The 19,131-nt window shown below is 44.3% G+C and overlaps 1 protein-coding gene across 5 annotated transcripts in view; it reads right to left on the bottom strand.

Annotated features, from left to right (window-relative positions):
* LOC148013193 (anthranilate synthase alpha subunit 1, chloroplastic-like) overlaps window positions 1-19,131 on the bottom strand; it is a 176,112-nt gene that overhangs the window by 145,162 nt on the left and 11,819 nt on the right. For all 5 annotated transcript variants that reach the window (XR_015688808.1, XM_087667644.1, XM_087667642.1 and 2 more), the window contains exon 2: window positions 18,808-18,940. Coding sequence is in view for 4 of the 5 variants with exons in the window: in XM_087667644.1 (XP_087523770.1) it covers window positions 18,808-18,932 (125 nt within the window). In the remaining variant the exon portion in view is untranslated. The remainder of the gene's footprint in view (window positions 1-18,807; window positions 18,941-19,131) is intronic.

The following is a 19,131-nucleotide window of genomic DNA, read 5'->3' as shown; positions in this document are numbered from 1 at the left end:
TTTTCTTCATTAATTAAGCATGTTTTGGGGCTATTTAAGTCAAGCTAATGCATTTTTAGCTCAACAGATGGTAGGTAGCTGATGGCTGAAATCTACACAATAGAGTGAGAAGCCTACACAAAAGGATAAGGCTGAATGGTGGACAGCTCGCCTATTTATAGATGTTGAATGGTGCCCTGAAAATTAGGGTTTTAGGGGACCACTAAAACTCTCTCGAACTGCGCACCAAATGTGTATTTTTCATTAATGAAGCATGTTTTGAGGCTATTTAAAAATGCTAATCAATTGTAAAGCGTGTTTTAGCTCAACATGGCCCACTATTGCATATTCCCTAACCCACACATGAGCTGACTAGACTACTAACACCCTCTCTCAAATCATGGGTAATCCGATATAATATAATGATACATAATGACTCATCATAGTCCATACAACAAAGGCGGCCACAATAGGAGCATGGATACCCAAGCAGTGGGTGATCAAGCCACCACCAAGGTGTTTCTGAGAAAAAAACCTGATGCCAATGTCGATTGTACCAACTCTTGAAAATAGAGAAGACCAATAACAACTCACTATATTTGTTAACAATGCCTCACAGTACCATACATAATCATCTTGTCAAAAATGCCTATGAGCATACGTAACCATGGATTCTGTATAGACCGCCAAAGTGTCCCCTCATGTGAGCTCGAACTAGAAGCCAATCCCACTCTTTGTTAAGTAACAGTTCATCATGAACTTGGAAGTCAATCCCAGCTCCAGGATTCCAAAACCTGCCAGATATCAATCAATGCAAAAGGGAAGGCCCTCTTTGGATCCTTTGCACTTGACACATGTATACCTCTATAGAGGAGGTTCACTTGCCCCATCTCACCACCCTATCACACTCCCTCTCTTTCACTAGAGTCGTGACAGATGACCACATCACCTGCAATAGAAAGCAATAGAAGAAGGGGCTGCCAAGCCTTTTTCTTGATCTAAAGAAGATGACCCCTTCCACGCCTTGACCTTCACCTTGGCCAAAGGATCCGAGTTCTTGTCCTTGACTGGATGATTCTTCTCGATTTTTGCAAATTTCATGATCAGTTACCCTCGACATTGCGTGTGAACTATTGAATGTGCAATCTGTGTTGTTTGATTGTATCTCTCTCTCTCTCTCTCTCTCTCTCTCTCTCTCTCTCCCTCCCCCCTACGCCTCGACATAGACATCGACGACACCTTCATAGACGGATACAAGGGATTATTGCTCGAGCTAGAGCTAGGCCCTCCATACCCACATGAGATTGTACCATTTGGAGCTCATTGTTACTAGATAGAGCTCTATCTTTTACACATAGCCATGATTAGTTTCCTTTCTTATTTTGCTTTGTGCTACATATTTTGCCCGGACAATTGTACCATCATACACATGATTGTAACTCATGGTCTCATAGGTCATTTTGGCCTTTTGTAGACGTTAATATATCATTTCTCTCTCTATTCCCTATCTTCTCTTCCTATCCTCTCTAGTAGATCCTTCCAATTGTTCCATTGATGACAAACTTCACGACCTTGACTACCAAACATGGAGTTTTGTTATGAAAGCCTGGTTTGTGTAGAAGCGATTGTAGTACATTGTTTTTGGAGCTATTGAGCATCCTCAATGTCCCACTCCTTTTCTAGCTGATTTTAATGAGGACAAGCACAAGGAAGCTATACTTACATATTCTTCCGATGATACCCGAGCAGATTTTGCTCCTCTTTGCTTTATCTCTAAAGAGGTTATTCCAGCCGTTACCTCCCACATGACAACTTCAACGACCTGGGCGAAGCTTCAAATGTTGTACAAGGCTTCCTCGCCCATTCGTGCAATTACCCTCTATGGATAGCTTTAGCATATGAAGTTTGAGCTAAAGGATACCATCCGGTCATTTTTGCTTCGTGTTACATAGATACAAGATCGGCTTCTTCACATAGTTTGCCCTTTCAAAGGCTCATCTTGTGGGGGATTGTGCTTTACAAGCTCCCTTTGGAGTTTGATGGAGTAGCCAATGCTTTGTGGGCCTAGATGTCAACGATGCTAGTGAGCTTTACACATATGTCCTCAATGTTGCTAGAGCATGAGGCGTCTTTGTGGTTACAAGGGAGGCTTCCATCTCAGTATGTTGGCTCCAATGAGGCCTTTGCCGCTTTAGAGAGGGGCGATAAGAACAATCATTGAAGGCCTAGCATTACCATTGTCGTAAGAAGGGATATTCGTCAAAGGATTGCAAGGATTTAGCGGCTTCGAGGAAGAAGGAGAAGCAGCAACAGTAGGATACAAACTCATGTTGGGTCATCTTTCTCCTTCGACAAAAGACTGGAAACCCTATTGCACAGGCTATAGGAGCCAAAGATGCTGCAAACGTAAATGCTGCAGACAAAGAAGAATTAAATGCAGTTGCCAAGATTAGAATAATGCAGAAATTCAGAAAAGGCAAAGGCTGAAAATCAAAACAAAGGCAGCAACAACATTAAATGCAGTCAATGCAGCTTGGGAGGTGATCGGTGGAGTAGCAAAACACAGAGAGTTGAAGGTTGAAAAGCCCCAGAAACTGGTCGCCCAGCTGTAGCAAATACGAACAGCCAGTAATCAGCAGGAGACAACAACGCAAATGTAGATCCTAAAATCTGATTCCATGTTAGCAATGAATGCAGCAATGGAAGCAGAGAGGAATGCTGAAATAAACTGTTGAAGACAAGACAGAAGAGAAAGAAAAGAGAAAGCATAAGAATATTGCAAAGGAAAACTCAGAGATATGCTTGGGAAATGGAATCCATATACCAAACACAAGGCAATCGTGTACAACAGTAAGTCATTGGCGGCATGGGCACTAAATCTATAGATGATGAATGAAGGACTGTGGAGGAGGGAGCTGAATAAATAGGCCAAAAATATGCCATACAGGTGATCTAGTCGACCAACATTTAATCCTGGTCAACCAGCAATAAATGCCTAAAATCACCACAAATAATGACAAGAAAAACATCTAAAAAACACTACAATGTCCAGTCCACTAAAACACATGCCCATACTCCATGAGTTGATTAGACTACTAAGACCCACTCTCACATCATGGGTGATCTGATACAATATAATGATGCAATGATAATGACTCATCAAAGTCCATACAACAAAGACCACTCCAATAGTACCATGGATACCCTAGTAGCAAGTGATCAAGCCACCACCATTGGCGACATAGGCACTAAATCTATAGATGATGAATGAAGGACTGTGGAGGAGGGAGCCGAATAAATAGGCCAAAAATATGTCATACAGGTGATCTTGTCGACCAGCATTTAATCCTAGTCAACCAGCAATAAATGCCTAAAATCACCACAAATAATGACAAGAAAAACATCTAAAAAACACTACAATGCCCAGCCCACTAAAACACATGCCCAGTGTAAGAATTTGCTGATTCTATGGGCAGCACCCAATGTAATTTGTGTGGTGTGGACACTTATTAAAGTGTCAATGTGAGGTGTGTACACCTAGTGTCTTAGAAACTTAAAGTAGTGACACTAGACTCTAGAGCAAAATAGACCTAACTCTACTTAGTTGGTGGAAGGCTGGCTAGGTCAACCCTTGACCTGAACATAAGTTGAACTTTCACTCTATCTTTCATTCTAGCACGTACACTCTTCTCTTTTTGCTTCAACTCACACTCTTACTGTCATTGTCTCTCCTCTCTCTCTCCATAGCTAGCTGCCATTTTCCAACATTTGGTATCAGAACAGCTCCCACCCCCGGATTCCGTTCAACCACCGTCAGTCGGTGCTATCCCGCCCAAGGTCCTACTACTACCACCTTGGTTCTCAACTCGCGGAAGAGTTTCTTTCAGCTGCTGCGAGTTGCTACTGAAGTGGAGGAGGAGCTGTAGCTAAGCCATCTCTTGTCGACTTCAGATCTGTCCATCTGCTCCAACCTCCAAATCTGTCCAATTCAGCCATCAGCTCCAAACCTGTCCATTTGCTCCAGATCTGTCCAGCTCAGTCATCTGCTCCAGATCTACTGTTTTCAGCCTGCACGCAGTCCAACGCATAGTACCACATGCAGCCCTGCACGCAGCCCGAGGAGCTGCTATTTTGAAAGAGCTGCTTTTTTCAGCTCTCCCTGCCATTTTCTTAACTCTGCCCGTCATTTTCTCAGTCTTGCCTGCCAATTTCTGCAAACCCTAAAAGTACAAAAACCCTAATTTTCAGATTTGGGGTTTTCTCGAAATTTCTAGAATTTCCAATCTATTTCAGCCATCTCTTCTCGAATCTCAGCTCGTGCTACCCAAAAATTTGGGGCTTCTAATAATTTTTGCTCCCAGAGTTCGAATTGACAACCAATTCGAAGAAATTTCTCAATTTCTTGGACATTCCCACCAAAAATTTGGGGCTTTTGCCCGATTGGAGGCCCTTTGCGCAAATTGTTACCAAACTCATAGACATTGCCCAATTTCTTCCACATTGGCTCAAGAAAATTTGGGCCTTTTCAATTTTTTGGATTCGGCACGCATCATGAGGCAAATTTCAGCTGTGTTCACTGCTAACACGCATCTTGAGGTGACATTTCTGAAGAAATTACTGATGTAAGGTACAAATTTCTTCAATTTCTTTGAAATTTTAGAAAGAAATTTGGGGATTTTGCCCGACACGCACTCCAAGGCGAGCAACAAGCAGTACAGGAACATTAAATTGCTATTACAGTCAGATTGGACAGAGAGTTTTGGGAAAATTCAGTAAATTTTGATAAGAATCAATATTAAGTTGCTGCATTTTCTACTTTTGTGGGCACACATTTCGAGGCGGGTGTGGCATAGCAATATAGTGCTGTAATTTATTCGCTGAGTGCTGATTTGGGTGGCATTGTGGACACTTTGGTATTCATGTGACAATTTGGTACTTGTTTCTTAATCCCGTGGGGGATTTTGGTACTCTGAGAAGTATACTCTATACTTCAGCATTAAAGTATTTACCTGCAAATTTTTGTCTATCATTGATAGCATGGCACGTTAGGGGAATAATGATCAGAGCAACATCCTTGGTGTCCTCACTCACGAGGACAAACTTGATGGCTCAAACTACCCACTGTGGAGTTTTATGGTCTGTAACCTTCTTGTGGCGAAGAACTTGTGGGACTATGTTACAGGTGATTTGCAACGACCAGGAGGTCTTGCACCTCAGACACCTCACATAACGCTCGAGGATAGGTTGCTGGTGCTATTGGTGGTGGTATTGGTGCTACTACTGCTGCTACCCCTCCTCTCCCTCCTACCGAGGATCAGAGGAAATGGACTCAAAAGATGCACAGGCACTTTCTTTGATTGCCTTGTCAGTGAAAAGGGCAATTATTCTGCACATTTGGTCTTGTAAGACCTCAAAATCAGCATGGGATGTACTTGAGCGTATGTTTCCAGTACCCAATGAGGCCAGGATATCCTATCTCCGCAAAGAGTTGACCAATGTGACCATGGATGAAGGTGATAGCATAACAGAGCACCTTACTCACATATAGAATTTGCGTAAGCAGCTACTCAATGTTGATGAGGTCATTCAAGATGCCGAATTGGTAAACATCACACTAAACTCTCTTCCAGAGTCATGTCTTGGTTTCCACACCTCTTTGATGTTGTCTTTGAGAGGGGGGCAACAGCCCCTTACATTTGTGAAGTTGGAAGGCCTCTTACTGCAAGAGAAACAGACTCAAAAGAATGTGGCATTGCCTTAGGTGATGTGGCTATGTTTTCCAAGTTCAAAGGCAAAGAAAAAGTCAAGCAAAATGTAAAAAATCAGCAAAAGGGTGATGCTGGACAACCATCAAATAATGTTGTCCAAGACACAAAAAAGACTAAAAAGAAGGGGAAATGCCATTATTGCAAGAAGCCCAGTCACTATATCGATGAATGCATAAAGAGATTGGCCAAAGAGAAGAAAAAGAACTCCAATTAGGTTATCCAAGAAACATCAACCAGCAAATCTACTGCTGATGATACTTCAACCAACTTTATAGAGGAGGACTATGCATTTCTCACATGTAGTTATGATTCTTCAATGGCTAATTCAGCATTTAATGCTGCTGAAACGCAACAAACATGTAATTTTGACAATCGGGCGTCAAAGCACATCACTTCCAGGAAGTGTTTGTTTACCTCTTTGCATTCAGCCCCTGCTCAGAAGCGTGTTACATGTGCGAACAGCAACAGTTATGATGTATGTAGCATTCGGACAGTCACTATTACTACTGCAGATGATTGTGATTTCATGCTTCTAGATGTATTGTTTGTACCTGGCATTACAAAGAACTTGTTGTCTATCTCTGCTTTTAATAAGCATGGCTTTCAAGTCATCTTTGAGGATAACAAATGCATTGTTAGAGATAGAGAGATGGATTATGCACTTAGGCTTTCCGGCACCCTACATAAGGGTCTATTTTTGTTGGATACATATGACAAACATGTCAGAGTGCAGCGATGTGGAAGCATGGGACCAAGACTGAGAGAGAGAGTGTACACAGAGAGAAGAGAGAGAGAGAGAGACAGTGGAAGATGAAGATCTGTTGTATAAGATGTGCTGTATACAAAGATATGTAGATATATACACGGGCACAGTGCGCAGGACTGCATGTCTCCACCTCGACGATGCAACCTGCTGTTCACCTCGAAGTACGCTGCAGTCTGCACGAATCTCCAGCCTGAAATCTGCAAAACACAAGTGTCGAATAATGTGTTGACTGCCGGCTATAAATAGCTAGGAATAATGCAATCAAATATGGCAGGTCGGCTGCATTAAATGCAGCCGACTCGTACAGATCTGTCCGAGTGTACCAGACTGCCACATGGCAGCTGACGTTGTAGTGACGTGGCTGCCTGCTCCACCAAGGGATGACTGACAATCGCTAACACCCCCTCTCAGAGCCTCGACGGGGCAAAAGCCTGAGGGATCTGGCATGTCTCCGAAGTAGAGCCTAGGGAAGCGCCTTCATAAACAAATCTGCAAGATTGTCCTCTGTCTTGCAGTACTCCACAGCTATGGTCTCATCTAGAAGCTTCTCCCGGATGAAGTGGTACTAGATCTCTATGTGCTTCGTCCGGGCATGGAAAACAGGATTCCGTGCCAAGGCAATGCAACTCTCATTGTCGCATCGCAAAAAAGTAGGACGAGTCTGGGGGCATCCAAGCTCCTCCAACAATCTCCGAAGCCACACAGCCTCACATGTGGTGGAAGACGCGGCCCAATACTCCGCCTCAGTAGACGAAAGGGCTACCGTGGGCTACTTCTTGCTACTCCATGAGATAACACCTGCACCCAAGGTAAAATAGTAGCCTGTAGTAGACCGCCTCTAGTCCACATCGCCAGCCCAATCCAAGTCGCTCCAACCTGCAAGTACAAGATCGGAACCACCTGTGCCTACTGGATAATGAATCCCTAAGTCAGAGGTCCCCCTCAAATACTGAAGTATCCTCTGAGCAGCCTGCCAATGCACCGTCTAAGGGTCACTCATGAACCCCACCAAGAGACCAACAGCAAAACAAAGATCAACACGAGTGTTGAGGAGCCAAATCAATGATCCAATCAACTGACGGTAGCGGGAAGCATCCGCCAAGGGAGAATCTGAATGTGAAGTGGCCTTCCAATTCGGATCCATAGAAGTAGAAATGGGCCGACAATCCTCCATCGCAGAAGAAACCAAGAGCTCCTGTACATATCTCTGCTGAGAGATGAAAATCCCCCTCTGAGACTGATAAATCTCATGGCCCAAGAAGAAGTGGAGTAGACCCAAGTCTGTCATCTCAAACGTCTAATGAAAAGCTGCCTTCGTCTCTTTGACCTTCTGTGCATGATCACCAATGACAATCAAATCATCAACATACAACACAAAAAGCACACAACCAGCCTCCGAAGTGTGTACATAAAGCTACGGATCAACCTTGGAGCGCCGATATCCCAACTGTGACTGAAGGAACGAGTCAATCTTCTCGTTCCATGCACGCGGAGCCTGCTTGAGGCCATACAAGGCCTTCTTTAACCTGTAGACTTGCCCATCTGAAGATCCAAAGCTAGGAGGCTGCTCTACATAGATTTCCTCCTTCAAATCACCATTGAGGAAGGCCGACTTCACATCCAACTGGTAGACAGGCCATCTCCTATGGCCAGCCAAGGCAAGAACAGCTCGAATAGTCGCCATACGAGCAGTGGGGACAAAGGTATCATGACAATCAATCCCGGGGCGCTGTGTAAAATCTTTAGCAACAAGGCAAGCCTTGTGCTTCTCCAAAGAACCATCACTAAGGTACTTGGTCTTGAAGACCCATTTGATGCCAATCACCTTCTTATGAGAGGGGCGAGGCACGAGGTACCAAGTGCCATTCCTCTCAATAGCCTCCAACTCGGCTTCCATAGCTTGCTTCCATGGTGCGGACTGTAAAGCCTCCTTCACGGAGGTAGGCTCTCGATCCTGCATAACACGGATCATCAAACAATAGTTAGAGCAAACAAGCTCCGTAAAATGTGCCTTGTGCCTCCGTGACCGCCGCGGACCATCTTGCGTTTCCCCACTCCTCAGGGACCCCCTCAATCCCTGAATCTCGATGTGTCACAGGCCCAACGAGGAGAAGGCCAGACCTCTCCTAGGTCGTCGCTCTCCATCAGCTGAAGACTCTGGGATATCCACCGGTGGTAACTCCTCGGGGGTGACCAATGGAACAGTAGACTTTGTATCGGAAACAAAATCGAAATCAAAAGGTGTTGGCTCCAAAGGAACTGTCTCGGGAGCCCAACTCTCCCCTAGATCTCCAAGAACGGGATGCTCCTCACCTGCTGCTAGGGCCGGAACCTCCACGAACCGCACATCTCGACTGGTGTGCAAATCCCGCTTTATGGGATCATACAAACGATAGCCTTGGGACTGAGAGCTGTAGCCAACGAACACCTGTCTTCAGGAAGCCGCTTCAAATTTATCACGATGAGTCTTGGGAATGTGAATATAGGCATCACACCCAAAAACCCTAAAATAAGAAACATCGGGCTTAGTCCCAAAGTAAGCCTCAAAAGGTGTCATCCCATCAACAACCGAAGTGGGGGATCGGTTGAGGATGTGAACTGCAGTAGCCACAGCCTCGGCCCACAGAAACTGAGGTGTCTGTCGGTGCTCCATCATGGTGCGTGCCATCTCGATCACACTTCGGTTCTTCCGTTCAAGAATGCCATTTTCTTGAGGAGTGTTGGTGTTAGCAAACTCCTGGTGAATGCCTCTACCTGCACAAAAACGAGTAAACTCATGAAAAACAAATTCACCACCCTTGTCGAAACGCAAGGTCTTCAATCGCCGGCCCGATCGGTTCTCCTCAAAGAGAAGCCAATCCTTGAAGTGGGAAAAAGCCTCCGACTTCAGCAACAAGAAGTAGGCCCAAGTCATCCTGCTGTAGTCATCTACGATCAACATGAAGTACAAGCTCCCTTTCAAGGACTCGTTCCACATAGGGCCACAAAGATCCGTAGATACAAGCTCCACCGGTGAAGTAGACCGCCGCAAAGCGTTGTTGGGAATCGCATCCCTATGCTGCTTCCCACGAATGCAGGAGACACATGGCTGCTCACTCACCACTATGTCCGGCAACCCTCAAACAAGCTGTCCACGAGACGCGCTCCGAAGATAATCACAGTTAAGGTGACTAAACCGAGCATGCCATAGCTCGAACTGTCTGAGAGCTAAGAAGAAGAGTAGGGAGAGCGGTAGAAGACGCCAATTCGTAGATGTCGTTCTCCTCATATCTTGATGAGAGAACCTTCCGTGATCCATGATCAAGGACTCATACCAAATCACTATCAAACTCCACCAAAAGTCCAAGGGAACAAATCTTATGAACTGAAAGTAGATGATACCTTAAACCTGGCACATGCAACACCTCTAAGGTATGGGTACCACCACGTCCATCTGGAATAAGCTGCATCTCACCCCGGCCTAGACACCGAAGAGCTATCTCCGATGAGAATCTACCCACGTGAGGGTCGCAACTGGGCAACGCCAACTGATGGAGTCATATGCCAGGAGGCACCACTGTCGACGATCCACTCTTGAGCCTGGGGGGCTGGCATCGCAGCATCAGAAGCCTTCGGCGGAGAGTCCTCAATGACTGCTAGATGAAGAAGCGCAGCTGATGAGGATGCAGCCACCGCTCCAGAATCCTTCGAGTCCTTCTTGTTGGTATCCTTCTTGTCTTTGTCGAGGCAATCCTTCTTCCAATGGCCAGTCTTACTACAAATATGGCATGGGGATTATTTTTCCTTGTCCTTCTTTGACTTGTCCTCCTCCTTCTTTTGGTCCTTCCCCTTCTTCTGAGAGGCTTGACCTGTCAAAGCTTCCGACTTGGAAGCATGTTGTCCCTTCAGTTGTTCCTCTTGGTCCAAAACCATAGGAACCAGCTCTTCCCACCGAAGAGTGGACTCACGCCCCAAAGCAATATGGGCAGAGTAAAAAGCACCGAATCGTGGCGGCAACTGGGACAAGAGTGTGATCGCCATGTCTTCGGAGGAAATCGGCTTCCCCACATTCTGAACCTGCATCTGAAGCTGTCTAAGCTTGTTGATGTGCTCCCGCAATGAAGAAGACTTATTCACGGACAAGGTCCGCATTTGCACCTCCAAAGAAACCCTCTTCATAAGGGTCATCCGGTTATACATTTGGTCAAGCTCCAACCATATCTCCTGAGCCACCGTCAAGTGCTCAATGTGGGCTATCACGGCTGTAGTACAAGACAAAAAGAAAAGAACGAATCCGAGCATTCAATTTGTCCCAGTGAGACTGGGCCTTGGCCAACTCCGCACGAGCATCGGAAGAGAGTTTGGACTCATCTCTCACCGAGGGCCGGTCGATCTCCTCCTGTACAAGCTCCGCCAAATCGTAAGACTCAAGGATGGCCAACATCATCACGCGCCAGATGCGGTAATTGTCGCCATCGAGCTTTTGATCTGAGGGAAGAGCCGGTAAGACAAGCACCTTCCGATCCATGATCGTCTGGAACTCCAAGTCAATCTCTGTAGACATCTTCACCTATAATGCCTGCACAAATGCAAAAGCAGCCCCCTCTGACTGTGAAAACGCAGCCTGCTAGGGCTCTTTCTTCCGTGTCTCGAACCTTCTTCACCCGCCGGAGGCGATGAAAAAGTAAAACATGTACTTGAAAGCTAAAAACACAGCCTTCCTCCTCTTTAAACAGCAGCAAACAGCAGCAAATCCACCAACTGGACTCCTTTCCCGCGCGCCCACGCTCGCTTCAACCTTGTTCCGATGCGCAGCCCTCCCGCTCACCCTCGAACGCTGGAAACGCAGCCTTGTGTCATGATGGAATCTCCTCTTCAGGCAGGTTCTTCACTCAGTCAGCCCTTCTTCACTACTCTGATACCATGTCAAAGTGCAACGATGCGGAAGCGTGGGACCAAGGCTGAGAGAGAGAGTGAACACAGAGAGAAGAGCGAGAGAGAAAGAGACAGTGGAAGATGAAGATCTGCTGTATAAGGTGTGCTGTATACAAAGATATGCAGATATATACACGGGTGTAGTGCGCAGGACTGCGTGTCTCCACCTCAACGATGCAACCTGCTGTTCACCTAGAAGTACGCTGCAAACTGCACGAATCTCCAGCTTGAAATCTGCAAAACAAAAGTGTCAAATAATGTGCTAACTGCCGACTATAAATAGCCAGGAATAATGCGATCAAATATGGTAGGTCGGCTGCATTAAATGCAGCCGACTGGTATAGATCTGTCCGACTGTACCAGACTGCCACGTGGCAGCTGGCGTGGCAGTGACGTGGCTGCCTGCTCCGCCAGGGGATGACTGATAATGGCTAACAAGACAGTCTCGTGATGCTTTAGCAGTCACTACTCTTTCGCCCGCTATGCGAAACGGGGAGCTATGCCATGCCTGCTATGGACACATGAGCTTTGGAAGTTTAATGACCCCTCAGAGGTCTATGGTAGATGCATTGCCTCCAGTTGAGACTCCACCTCCTCATGCATGTAAGGGATGTATTTTGGGCAAGATGCATAGGTTTGCATTCAAAAAGGATAGTGCACTGCATGCTGTCCGAAAAATGTAACTTGTTCACTCTCATGTTTGTGGTCCAATGAGGATACGTGCACTTGGAGGTCATCAATACTTTGTTACATTTATTGATGACTACTCTCAGTATACATGGGTCTATGGACTGAAGGCAAAATCTGATGTGTTTATGCATTTCAAACATCTTGTTGCAAAGCTTGAAGCTGAAACTGACTTAAAAGTGTAGACACTTTGCACAAATAGAGGGGGGGAGTACATGTCTCGTGCTTTTGAGACATATTTGCTTGATCATGGCATTACGCATCAAGCCACTGTTAGAATGACTCCTCAGCAAAATGGTGTTGCTGAAAGGAAAAATCGGACTCTTATGGAGATGACTCGTTGTATGCTAAAAAGCAAGGGGCTACCTGATAAATTTTGGCTAGAAGGCCTTCAGTGTGCAAGTCATGTGTTGAATCATGCACCCACTAAGGCACTGAAGACGATCACACCGTTCGAAGCTTGGCATGGCAAGAAACCCAAAGTAGACTACTTTTGGGTGTTTGGTTGCATAGCCTATACACATGTTCCAAAAGAGCTTAGTGGGAAGCTTGATGACAAGGCTGTAAAATGCATACTTATTGGCTACATTTCGGAGAGCAAGGGCTATCACTTGTATGACCCATGCACGAAGAAAGTCTTTGTCAGTAGGGATGTCCTATTTACTGAAAATGCTGCATTTTCACATGATCAGTTTCAAATGCCAGCCACCCATAACATTGGTGATGTCTTTGAGGGTCTTTTGTCACTTACTTTGGAGTTTGTGCCTGCTGTTAATGGCAGGACAGACTTAATACAGCAAGCCGTTGCTGCACCATATGCTCCCGAACAGCAGGGTACCGATGATGGATTGCCACATGCAGTGGAAGAAGCAATACAGCATGAAAGGGATACTATAAATGCAGCCAAAACAGTCCCAAGTTAGCTGTTACAAACTCTCAAAGAGAGTAAAATGGATGCTCCTATACCTCAACGCACTAGAAGGGCTGCCAAAAATGCAACAAATGATGGAGGGGGGGCACATTTGATTGATTTTACAGAAGTAAATGATTGTAATGAGCATGTGTTTATGAGCTCACTATTGGATTATGATGAGCCTACTTCCTTGGACAAAGCTCAACAAGATATACATTGGATACAGACCATGCAAGATGAGTTAGACTCTATTGCCACTAACTCTACATGGGATCTTGTGGATTTACCACCTGGCAAGAAGGCCATTGGCACAAAATGGGTTTTTAAACTCAAACACAAGCCTAATGGTACAATTGATAGGTACAAAGCACGGTTGATAGCAAAAGGCTATGCACAAAAGAAGGGCATAGATTATAAAGAAACTTTTGCTCCTACATCCCGTATGAGTACGGTGAGATGTGTGATTGCTATGGCTGCAAATTATGGCTGGAAAGTACATCAATTGGACATTAAGATAGCATTCTTGAATGGGGATTTGCATGAGGATGTTTATGTATCACAACCTCTAGGGTTTGGGGTTAAGGGGAAAGAGCACATGGTATGCAAGCTGCATAAAGCTCTTTATGGTCTCAAACAGGCTCCCAATGCATGGTACTCTAAAATCGATGCTTATTTGGCTAGCAAAAGGTTCAAAAATAGTCCAACTGCTCCGGCTCTATATATTAAGAATGAGGGGGGGAACTTGCTGATTATCATTCTTTATGTAGATGACATGCTGCTCACTGGACCTACAGAAAAAAAATTGCAGATTTTAAGGCTGAATTAAAACGTGCATTTGCTATGTCAGATATAGGCTGCCTACACTATTATTTGGGGATTCAATTCACCCAAAATCAGCATGCTATCATCGTGTCATAGTCACAATATGTGGATAAGCTATTACATAGGTTTAGTATGCAAGATTGCAAACCTATGTGCACTCCTATAGAGCCAGGCTTAAAGCTATCTATGTATGATGGTGAAGAGATGTCTAATGTTGCAATTTATAGCCAAGCTGTCGGCTATCTTATTTATCTTTGCAACACACGCCCTGACATTCAATATGCAGTATCTCAGGTGAGCAGGTATATGCATAGCCCACGGACCATACATTGGCAAGCTGTTAAGCGGATCTTCAGATATTTGCAAGTGTCACGAGGACGTGAAAATTTGATGCTTTGCTATGTTTAATTGACATTTGATTAAAGGATTAATTAAATGTGCAATTAAAAGATGCACATGTGTTACACATGTGAGGTGCAAGCTACTTTTTTTACAATTAAAGGCCCAAGGACCCTGTGAAAAAGATGGGTGTCAAAGGCAAAAGTTGTAACAAGTTACACTTGTTTGATTCTAGGTGAATTTTGGTGTTACTTTGTCCCTAGGACAATTAATTGGCCATTAAGTGTCAGTGGTGACACTAGGGACTAGGCATTAATTAATGGATTAATGCTTGTCCAAGGGTCAATTAATGCATGGGACCACTTTGGGTTGCAAATGGCCTAGCCAATTAATTTTTGGATGGACAAGGTCAATTTTATGGGCATGGATCGAGGGCTGAATTAATTTTCAGAATTAATTAATTCTGAAAATTGCTGAAAATGGATTAAGAAAGCTGCCACTTGGCAAAACTTTCCCATGCAAGTGGGGGAAAGGCTAAATAGGGCTGAAGGGAGAAAGAAATCTCGTATATTCATTTTGGAGGTATTGGAAAGAGGTGTTGGACTGTTGCTGCCAGCTTTTGGGGCCATTTCCCAGCCATTGGAGACCATTTTGGTGATGGAGATTGCATATTCCTGACCTTGGGAAGCTGGCAATTGCTGCTGATGCACTTTCTCCTGAAGATCACAGTCTCTGATGCTCCTATTGTTGTTGGTGCATCCGTTTGGGGCTGGTACAGCAGGGCAGCAGCTGATTTTGATCAATTCTTCGCAACAAATCTCAGAATTTTCTCTCTCTACAGCATTCTCTCATCCCCTTCAGCCTATGCTCAGCCATTCTCAGTAATTCTTAGCCATTTGGAGGAGATTTCAACCATTTTTGGTGGGCTGATCTGTAATTTCTGCAATAAACCCTAATTTATAGCAAAAATTAGGGTTTAGCAGCCACCTTGGGATCTGTGCTAGAGATTGAAGGCTCAAGGGATTGAAATCAGCAGCTGATAATTGAAGATTATCAAGGGATTTCAGGATCCAGTCCATCCCGAATTGATTTGGGGCAGCATTTGGCCAATCAAGGGTCAAATTGGAGAAGAAGTACTCGGTGAATCAAGGGGCAAATGACCCAAAAGGCTTGCTGGTCATTTATGACAGCAAGAGCAATTGGTTAGCAAGAGGAGATTGAAGAATCTCAAGTTGTACTCCTTCCAATTGAATGAAGGCTAAAGAAATACCACAAGGGGTGCCAATTTTGGGGCCAACAGGGTATCTACTGTCCAAGAATGTTATGGTAAAGTGTGTATTTCATTTTATGTGCATTTATTTACTATTGTAATTTACTCTTAAATCAGGTTATCACCACCCATTCCAAGAAGGAAGGCTAGTTTCAGCAAGGTACTCACTCACATGCATTATTATTTCCTAGGGGAGGAGACTTGCACTTCCAAGCTTACAGTAATTCAAATTGGGCTGGTGATGCAAACACTAGGCAGTCTACTAATGGACACTATTTCTTTCTAGGCCGTTCATGCATTTCATGGCTAAGCAAGAAACAGCCTACAGTAGCTACCTTGTCTTGTGAGGCTGAGTACAAGGCAACCTTCACAACAACAGTGAAATGTGTATGGTTGAGTAGTCTATTGGTTGATCTACATTTACCATTGGAGAGTTCTACACCCATTCTTTCTGATAGTCTGAGTGCTATTGCAGTAGCACAAAAACCTGTGTTTCATGCTCGCACAAAACACATAGAGGTGCATTACCATTATGTGAAAGAGAGATGCTATGCAGGAGAGATCAGCTTGATGTATGTATCCACACAGAAAAATGTTGCAGACATTTTCACCAAGGCAATACCACGCAAGAAGTTTGAGGCTTTTCGAAAGTCCTTAAACTTGTTACCCTTTGGTGATTGATCATCCTTGTACTTCATCACATTGGCACTGCAAGGGGGTGTTAGGATTTTCCGATCTATGGGCAGCGCCCAATGTAATTTGTGTGGTGTGGACACTTATTAAAGTGTCAATGTAAGGTGTGTATACCTACCGTCTTAGAAACTTAAAGTAGTAACACTAGGCTCTAGAGTAAAATAAACCTGACTCTAGTTAGTTGGTGGTTGGTGGGCCTTCCTTGGATGTGGTAGCCGTTTCTCAGGCTCCCTCTCCGGAATCGAACCCTAATTCTCCGTCACCCGTCACCACCATGGTAGGCCTCTATCCTACCATTGAAAGTTGATAGGGCAGAAATTTGAATGAAGCATCGCCGGCGCTAAGGCCGTGCGATTCGGGAAGTTATCATGATTCACCGCATTACCGCGCAAGCCCGCATCGGCCTTTTAAATGCGTCCCTTCCAGAAGTCGAGGGTTGGTGCACGTATTAGCTCTAGAATTACTACGGTTATCCGAGTAGCAAGGTACCTTCAAAGAAACTATAACTGATTTAATGAGCCATTCGCAGTTTCACAGTACAAGAGAGTTTATACTTACACATGCATGGCTTAATCTTTGAGACAAGCATATGACTACTGGCAGGATCAACCAGGTAGCTATCTTTCGTCAACCCAAATGTTGCAAATAAATGCCTAAAATCACCACAAATAACGACAAGAAAAATACCTTAAAAGCACTACAATACCCAGCCCACTGAAACACATGCCCAAACTCACTCATGAGCTGACTAGACTACTAACAGAACACACTAGGGGCACTTTAGGGTTAGGGAAGTTGAGTCCTATCTATAGGGCTCAAGGCCCTATAGGTTATAGGAGGTAATTGGGTAGACAAAGGTAAAATTTCCATGGGAAAAGGTGGGACTTCAGATGAATTACCTCTATGAATAGAAGAGCCTCTATAACAGAGTGAGATTTGAATATATACAACTCCTCGCTGCAATCTCTCACTTCTCAAGGACAAAAAACTAATATTTGTCGGTAAAACAAAAGTAATCAAAGATAGTGTCTCAAAGACAAAGAGTCAATTATGGTGACAGCTCAATTTCTCACAACTCCAAGAAGTAAAGAGTGTGAGATACTATAAAGATGCACAAGACGACACGAACCATACAATTCTAGTGAAACATGCTAAACATGGAAAGTTTAAAGATTGTGCTATATCGGGCAATGTATTACAACAACTTGAAGAGAACCCCTTGAGCACTTCAAGAAACAGGACCCTCGTGAACAACTATAGAGGACAAAGCTCTCACTTCAACTCCAGGCCCTTTTATAGCCTATACACGTGTGTGAGTGGTAGAGGCTAGTGGTTTGGTGCATGCCATTCTTAAGGCTTGGAAACTAAAGCCCAATTGTGCTTCTAACCCCATGCTCAAGAGTGAGTTGGAGAGGCTTTACAATTGGAGGTGTGTTTGATGCTAATACTTCTGTATTCTAGGTGATACTTTAATTTGCTATTGTGTTAGGACCTTCTAGACCGATGTATGAAATAACCTAGCACATACAACCCTTGGGTTCTTCACAAATACTTACACACTCTTTGCTTTAATCCCTCCCTACCACCCTTTTGAAGCTCCTTTGAATTTTCTGCAAAGATTCAAGCTCTCTTTCTCTTGGCTTATCTCTCTCTCTCTCTTTTTTTTTCCATAAAATCTCTCTCTCTCTCTCTCTCTCTCTCTCTCTCTCTCTCTCTCTCTCTCTCTATGTAACGTGCCCGCCTATTTGTCCAGGCACATTTTTAGTGGTCCATCTAAGCGACGCTGCCCGGTACTCCCATGGAATGCTACAGGGTTTGTCGCCTAGGGTTTCTCGAGTCCGCCTCGCAACGCGAAACGTTCGCGGTCGAACCCACTGGATCAGCCTGAAGTTTGAATCCCTAGTGGTCAAGGTCTCCTGACAGCTTTCTAGCATCGGGTCTTGGACATCCTACTTTACGCAGCGATACTCAATCCGAAGCAGATCCACGCCGCACTTGGTTCAAAGAGAATGGGAAACGAGAGGGATGCGCTACTCAACCTCTCTGCCCATAGGGCATAGTCCCATTCCGGTCCCCTAAAATGGCATAAATCAGGGTTCTAACCTAACAATTCCTAAGGATTGGTCGTCGGTAAAACCTTGTGAGAAGCCTCCCAATTCTATAGGACCACCCTGCCATAGAACAGACCCATCAGGGGTTCTGCTCACCCACTTTCCTCAATAGGCATTCTTTAGTTATCTAATTAGCTCCCATCACATTTATGTGTGACATTTAAAATTGGCTTCCTTAATTAAGCTTTTTAGGAAACATTTATGTGTGACATTTAAAATCAGCTTCCTCAATAAGCATTCTTTAGTTATCTAATTAGGTCCTATCATATTTATGTGTGACATTTAAAATCAATCTCTAGCAAGAGGAATCGCATGGTTTATAGACTAAGCTAGGGGGACACTCAAGTAACCACATTGCACATTTGACTCCCTCCCTTGTTACCTTACCTACCTTTCTCCTTCCTTGTAAACAAGATTAAAACCCCAACACTACTTAAATAGTCAACTTTTACTCTAAATTCAGTTATGTTTCAAAAACTCTCCTAACATGCAAATAGCAAAACTCACAAAACCTTTACAAAAGAAATAAGGTGATAGTTTGAAACCTGGAAATTCCACCGTCTGCACCTTTGAAACAGCTACAAGATGAAGGGGAGATAGACATTGTCAAAGAGGATGACTTAATAAGCCCAGGGCACATAGCCTGACAAGTCGAACATGCCATGTCCATGGCAACCACTAGTGACACACACACAAACAAGTTGAATCAATCTAAGTTGGATGTGTTTGTTGAGTCTACTTAGAAATCATTTGTAACTGCATAAAAAACATTAAACGTGAATAAACATATCACAAATGCAGATTATGAGCAACACTTATTGAATTATACAAGGATACACTCTATTTTTGCAACAGTAAGCTACCTACAA

This window comes from Lygodium microphyllum, chromosome 26 (genome assembly GCF_053477565.2).
Source record: "Lygodium microphyllum isolate KBCC chromosome 26, Lygodium_microphyllum_v1.1.10, whole genome shotgun sequence".
Taxonomy (NCBI): Eukaryota; Viridiplantae; Streptophyta; class Polypodiopsida; order Schizaeales; family Lygodiaceae; genus Lygodium; species Lygodium microphyllum.
Note: the sequence above shows the minus strand (reverse complement) of the source record. Positions and strands in the feature narration are given on the sequence as shown.